This window comes from Eucalyptus grandis, chromosome 7, assembly GCF_016545825.1.
Source record: "Eucalyptus grandis isolate ANBG69807.140 chromosome 7, ASM1654582v1, whole genome shotgun sequence".
NCBI classification, from domain to species: Eukaryota; Viridiplantae; Streptophyta; class Magnoliopsida; order Myrtales; family Myrtaceae; genus Eucalyptus; species Eucalyptus grandis.
The window spans coordinates 51,148,927-51,156,493 of record NC_052618.1 but is presented as its reverse complement, the minus strand read 5'-3'; the positions used below and the strand labels follow the sequence as shown (position 1 = coordinate 51,156,493).

At 35.2% G+C, this 7,567-nt stretch overlaps 1 protein-coding gene across 1 annotated transcript; it reads left to right on the top strand.

Moving 5' to 3' along the window:
* The first annotated feature begins 1,643 nt into the window (after positions 1-1,643).
* On the top strand, positions 1,644-6,928 carry LOC104454059 (NADH--cytochrome b5 reductase 1). The gene is made up of 9 exons (XM_010068778.2): positions 1,644-1,795; positions 4,181-4,322; positions 4,472-4,562; positions 4,663-4,740; positions 5,336-5,416; positions 5,542-5,631; positions 6,114-6,179; positions 6,452-6,538; positions 6,699-6,928. The coding sequence occupies exons 1-9, from the start codon at positions 1,669-1,671 to the stop codon at positions 6,789-6,791; spliced, it is 855 nt and encodes a 284-aa protein (XP_010067080.2). The 5' UTR covers positions 1,644-1,668; the 3' UTR covers positions 6,792-6,928.
* Positions 6,929-7,567: the final 639 nt, after the last annotated feature.

Here is a 7,567-nt window from a genome sequence, read left to right as displayed (position 1 = left end):
TTTGCTAAAATGATTCAAAATGAAAAAGGATGTGTTATATCAAGTATAAGAACAGATAATTGAGGTGAATTTGAAAATCAAGATTTTACAAAAATTTCGTGATGAATCTCGTCAGAAAGCATGTGTTTTCCTCCATATACTCCTCAGCAAAATGGAGTTGTGGAAAGAAAGAACAGTCTCTTCAAGAAATGGCTAGAACTCTTTTAATTGAAAGTAAAAATTTCTTCTCGATTTTGGGCTGAAAATTTGTTTCAACAGCTAATTGGATTGAAGCTATAAGAAGAGCTCCCTCTAAATGATGTATAGAAATTGACCAAACCTAAAGTCTGAACTTGGGTTTTCATTCTCGAGCCAAAAAGACTTACGCTCCAAAGGGCAAGGTTAGTTCTTCTAGATGGTGGATTTATCCATGAGGAAGTTGACCTTGACTCCAGCACAAAATGGTTTTGTCAATTTCTTCTTCTCCTGTAATATGTGAATTTGATATTGAAAGAAAGCACAATGATCAGAAAGATATCTAGAAAGGAAGAACCAAACAGTCCCCATTGCAAAACAAAATAATTTTGGAGGAGGATTACTGTCAATTATATCTCTCTAAGTGGGGAGCGAAATATTGAAAAGGCAAAAGTAATTGTCAAATTTCGCGAATAATCCACATTCGAATCACAAATTAAAGAGCTGTTCGTATGTAGTTGTGTGTGTCCTCCCAAATTTCAAGGTAGGAAAAGAAAAGAACAATGGTAAAGGTTGGAAAATAGACAAATTAGGGCCTAGGGGAGGATGCAAAAACTTAGAAATGGACATGACTTATCGTTGAGAAAATGAAGAGCTCAAGCTTTCTTATGAACTTTGTCTTTCATTATCTAAGTTGTTGCTAATTAGTGCTTCTCGCCTCTTTGTTTAGGAAATGTTCACAATGATCGATATGACATTACTAAGCTTAACGGATGTCATGAGAACATAGCCTGCAAATATTCATCCATCAGTGAAAAGATTGCTCGATTAGCTGACGATGAATAACAACAATTTAATCCACATAGTTTCAAAGTTAACTGAACTTAATTCATTAAGACAGATGAATCTGGTCATGTGACTCGACAAGAGATTTTTCATTTTACAATTTTTAATAAAGATTTTTCGCCCTGGTTCGCTTTTTGCCGTCCATACACAAAACAAGAACACATTGTTTCTTTATATAATGTCAGTTTAACATATGAACTTATTCTTTGCTCTCCCATTTCTAAAATGAGAAAAACTTAATGGACCCAAGAAGACACAGTGCGCGTCTCTTACCACTATGCACGCAAATTTTCTAGTTGTCTTCTAATGTTGCCTCGAATCCGTATGATGTGGTACGGTGTTTCTTTAATTTCCGGCCACGTTATTGTCCGAAGTGCTCGTTTCTTCATTCAAACATTATGAATCTATGAACAGTATATTTTTCAAGGCATGATCTCTCCCCATAAAATTTATCATTGATCCCTTCCTTTGATGCCTTTCCCCGTCAATGGATACCGAAACCCATGCCCAAAGCAAAGATATTAGGTCATATTCACAAGACAAGAACAAAAAACAAGCACCGTCATCTATAAATATGGTTGTCGTGATCAATGTTCAGTTTTACCTATCTTTTTTCGGCAGAAATAAAGCTGAAAACTATCTCTCAACATGCCCTCCTTTGAATTCACCAAAATGGACATTCTCCAATTCATACGAGAGCACGCAAATCCAATTGGTGTTGCATTGGCTCTGGGCGCGATTTTCATCTACATTTTCAAGAGAAGAAGATCGAGAGGTTCGTACAAAAATTCTAAATTTTGGAGGAGTCATTTTCTCATTAAAAAAGTTGGGAAATTATCCAAAATATCTTAAACCAATTGTGTGGTGGTCAATTTAATCCTAAACATTTTAATAATTTGTCAATGTAGTTATTGAAGCTAAAATTGGCCGAAAATTACTCACGTGGAAACCAACTATCTTATGTGATATGGCCGATGCTAACATGAAGGACTTTTGCAATTTTTAAAAAATGTTCTTATTTTTTTTCATTTTCCTTGATTTCTGTTTTTCTTTTTCTTTCTATTTTCCCTGCCAGTCCAAGGCCATGCCGATGGCCGTAGGAGTAGAGCCGTTAAACGGGTGGGTCGGGTCATTAATGGTCCGACCCAAATTAATCTATTAACTCATTTATAACCCATTTATACTTAATGTAAATTTTTCGAACCAAACCCGACCCGACCCATACCCGACCCAACCCATACCCAAACCCAAACCCATACCCGACCCGACCCGACCCAACTCATATTAATAAAATATTTTCATATTTAACCAAATTTAGAAAAAAATTATTCCTATGTTTTTTTAAAGATTATATTATTAAAATACTTCCAAGCTTATATATATATATATATATATATATATAATATATATATTTATATATATTTTTTAAAAAATTGTATTGCTAAAATAGTTTTATACAAATTTAATGAACAATTTTATTTAAAAAATCGAAATTTAATTATTTTTTAAAAAATTAAAATTTTAATTTTTTTAATTTTTTTTTAAAATATAATTTTCTTTTTTTATTTTTCTCTTTTTCTTCTTCTTTGGCTGGCCGCCCACGACGACGGCTGGCGATCGGCCACAGGCAAGCCTTGAGCTCACCGGCGTCGGCGAGCTCGAGGCTCACCCGCATCGGCGAGGCTTGAGCCTCGCCCGACGCCGGCGAGCTCGAGTCTTGCCATATCGGCAAGCCTCAAGCTCGGGCGACACCGACGAGGCCTCTGCCTCACCAGATCCGGTGAGCTCGAGCCTCACCGAGCGTCGGCGAGGCCTCCGCCTCGCCCGTCGCGAGCTCGAGGCTCACTTGGCCGGTCAGCGGCCATCGCCGTGCCGGCAACCAAAAGGAGGAAAGAGAAAGAAAGAAAAAGAAAGAAAAAAGAAAGAAAAGGAAGAAAAAGAAAAGAAAAATAAAAATAAAAAAATTATAATTTTGATTTTTATAAAAAAATATTTTTATAAAGTTAAAAAGGGAAGGGAGAGATTATAATGTTTTTGTTGAAAATGAGTCTTCAACCCAACCCATTTAAAAATCCACTTAAGACCCACCTATCTTAAACCTTTAATTGTAAAACCCATTTAACTATCTTTTGTTATAAACAAGTGATCCATTTTAACACCTCTATGTAGGAGGTTGCGGGCCACAAGCAAGGTGTTCTGCCCATCGTGGTGGCCTTGGACCAGGGTAGGGGAATGGGAACAAAAGAAAAAGAGAATGCATTTCAAAAAATTGCAAAAAACCATCCGCGTCGGCACCGGTCTTACCACGTAGGATGGCTGACATCTGCTACAATAATTTCTGGCTAAAATTAGCTGAAATGACTACATTAACAAATTATCAAAATATTTAAATTGATCAAATTGAAAAAGTTTAGGATTGAGCTGTTATACAATATGTTTAGGCATTTTAAGTCAATTATCCCAAAGAAAAATTTATCCTCGAGCTATGATGTTTGACATATTAACAAATGCGAATTGTCCATTTGGCCACGTGGTCATTGAGCTTGCTTAGCTACCGTCTCGATTTCTCGGGTAAGATTTTAGCCATTTGATTAGCATATGTTCATTTCTAGAGAATTCAGACAAAGGCGTAAAAATTGGAAGAGTTAATTGCACCTCACTGCATATTTTACCTAATTTCGTGGACAAGACATCGTTTCATGGATGAAAGCTAAACGTAGTTCAGCTGACTATAAATACCAGTTCTTCTATCATGTTGATCAGAACATGCAATAAGCAATCCGTCAACGAAAGAGAGGAAAAAATCAAAATTCTACAGAGGGGAAAATGCTAGTTTTTCAAAGAAATAGGACATATTTTACGACCAAACTCTACGTTCTCAATTAATTATTGCAGAACTTGCTACTTTAAGACTGATCAATGTGATTTGACTATCCTTTTTCCCTCCTGGCACTCTGTATATATCCCGATAATTGAACTAGAAAAAAAGAAAAAAAAATGATTGATCAATAAGATAGAACGAGTGTGGTGCTACTAATATGTCTCATGCATCATCATTTAATTAGTCATCTTCTTTTGTGTTGATTTTATTTTAGCTTGAAATTAGTTTGTAACTTGGGATAATAACACAATCTTCTGGATTTTTGTATGGTTCACTAAGGTTGCTTAGACCCCACAAAGTTCAAGGAATTCAGACTCATCAAGAAGACCCCGATCAGCCATAACACATCAAGATTCAAATTTGCTCTTGCCACGCCCACTTCGGTCTTGGGACTTCCCATAGGACAACACGTACTCTGCAAGTATAACACCATTCAAATTTGTCAAAAAATAATAAAAATAATTGCGTATGCATGAATTTTATATATATAACACTATAAAAAAAATGGTCGATTGGTAGGTAGAATATATTTGAAGTGGACTAACCCTTTCAGTAATATGTGTCGAGCAGAGGAAAGGATAGAGAGGGTAAAGATGTTATTGGACCGTATGCTCCTATAACTCTAGACTCTGATCTTGGTTTCTTTGAATTGGTCGTGAAGGTATATATGCTTTCCTAAAAAAAACAATATTAATTATACCACTCAATCTACTATTATAATTTGACCAACTTATAATGTTTTTATCTGGTGAGTGCTTTAGATGTACCCACAAGGACAGTTGTCTCACCATTTCAGAGAAATGCGCGAAGGAGATTACCTCCTTGTTAAAGGACCCATCGTACGTATCAGTTCTATAATTCCTTAATTTTAAATTATAGATTATATGCATTTGCTGCAAGCTATCTACTTTAAGTTTGATCTGAATATGAAATCCAATTTGCCGGTTGCGATGGCCAAGCCTAGATAATAAGTGAGGCGTAACTTTAAAGGTCGCCTTGGTCTAAGATAGGCCTAATGATTACCTCTGCTAATCGTGAAATCTTGAATGAATGTTTCTTTTCTATTAAATGGGGTATTAGAGACTCTTAAGCACTTGATTAATTCCCGTATATTAGTCTCTAAGCCAAAATTTTTGTACAGATTGTGTCGATTAGCCATACTATAAATGGATACAAACTCTACTATCATTACAAACCGCTCTTTCACGCAAGTCAGATCTCTGAAAGGAATATTTATACATAACCATTCGAAATGGTCACCATTGATGATGGATCTCACAAAATCACTCAACAACGTCACTCTCATTCAATATTGGTCTTCGAACATCACAACATTTTGATGGGAAAAGATATAGGCAAGATTAGTGGGATATAACGTCTCCAAATCTAAAATGATCTTCTACAATGTTGATGTTTTGCTTATCTCTTCTCAAGGGACAAATCAAGTATAAGCCCAATCAAGCTCGTGCATTCGGGCTGATTGCGGGAGGCGCCGACATTTCCCCCATGTTTCAGGTAATGCTTTATTATTCTCATTAACTCCCGAAGAACATATTTTTTATAATCAAGTTGAAATGTTCTTTTTTGGGCCTTAAATTGAGGCTTTCCCCCCAAATTTTTCTTTTAATATTTTCATGCAGCTTATTCGCGCCATACTGGAAAATCCAAAAGACAAAACAAAAGTGCACCTAATTTATGCCAATGACACTGTCAGCGACATACTTTTAAAGGTATACATACATTTCTACCTGATTTTCTCTTTTTTAAATTGATATTAAATTTGTCATTTATTCATGCCACTCTTCTATAATTTGGTGCACTCCCCTAATGCATCTTAGACCACTAGCAACTACTTAAGATCGTCCCTACAAATTGTGAAATTTCATGACTTTTTTGAACATTTGTTGTTTAGAAAGTGACTATTTAGTAGCGACTTAATTATCCAACAGCACGCAAGCCATTCATTCTACCTTAAAAGAACATTAATTGAATCGAACCTCCAGGCCGGGAAAAAAAAAAGACAGATTCAAAAAGAATTAGAATTAATAGCAAGGCCTATTTTACGCTTCGAGTTTGCACCAACATAAAATAGTAATTCACGTTTTCCCACGAAGTTATATTTTGCATTCAGTTGACCACCTTATTTGCTTCCCGTTTACTTCGCAATTACCAAAGTAATTTGCATCCTAATGACTTCCTAAATTATTTGCAGGAAGAATTAGATAGCTTTGCCGAGAAATTTCCCGACCGTTTCACAGTGTATTATGTTGTCAAGCAGGTTAGTGAGAATATCCATATTGGTTCTAAATCTTCACTCCTTTGCGTTTTATTTTCTAAATTGTGAAAACAATACTCTTCTCGGATTGTATATACGTATTATTGCTCCATCTCTTGGCCAAGTTAGCGCCCATTTAATCAATTATTAAGCATTTTTTTATGCCCACAATTTTTTTTTTGTTCTAACACAATTTGATTTGGCCATTAAGCATTTTTTATTAATTAATCTTTTCGCATTTTCAATTATCTAAAATATTTCTGCACAATTTTCAGGCTCCTGAAAATTGGAACGGTGGAGTCGGGTATGTGACGAGGGAGATGATCCGAACCCACTGTCCACCACCTGCTTCCGATGTAAAGGTTAATCTCTTAATTCCCACATTTAAGCAAATCCATTTTGCTGAAAGCTTCTTTTTCCTCCTACTGAAGCTATTTTGTGAAAAATGAGACTTGTTATGCAGATACTGAAATACGACTTGGTCCATTTAATTTTTTTAACGATTATTTTATAATGTTGCAGATAGTGATGCGTGGTCCTCAAGCCATGATGAAGGCAATGGCTACTCATCTTAAAGAGCTTGGTTACACACAAGATATGCAGATTGATCTCTGATTAGCAAGATTTGGACTTGATCAGCCATAATTAATAAGGAATTCTTTTATTTTCATTTTCAATCACATAATGAAATATATGTTGTGTCTAAAAATGATAATTTTTTTTATTGAAGTGTTTGAGAAGTGCCCTATAAATACATGTCAATAAAATTCTTATTAATTACTATTGTGTAAATTTCAATCGAATATTCATAATTTAATATGTAATTTCATCTTAAATGATTTGTAAAATTAATCTATTCGTAAGTTCAAATCTGGACTTTCTTTTGTAATAATTTTAGTCTTAATAAACATGGTAAATGAAAATTTATGGGTCATGCCGAGTGAGGTTAATACGTATAATTTCAAAGTATATATCAAAAGTTCTAAAAACAAATTGAATAAAATAAAAGCAGGGTTCCACATTTGGTGGGAGCATTTGTCCATGCTGCACAAGACATAGCCTCGCCCTTAATTAATATCTCGAAACATTCATTAACCACACTGATTAGGAAATATTTTGATTTTCAAAATATAGATTGCATATATCACGAGTGAGTGAAAACAACATTGAAAATTTGTAATTGTTTTATTAATTAGTTACTTAACCACGAGGCATTGGAGGGCACTTTATTCTTAAATTGTGAAGGCCGGCCTAATCCGGCTCGTGGCTACGGTCCAATAATCGGACCAACTCATTTTCGAGGAAGGTGGAGAGCATATTATACCCAGACGTCGAGTCTAATTAGGCTGCACATGACAACGCTTCTTGGTTGGGGAATAATTCTTTTTTTC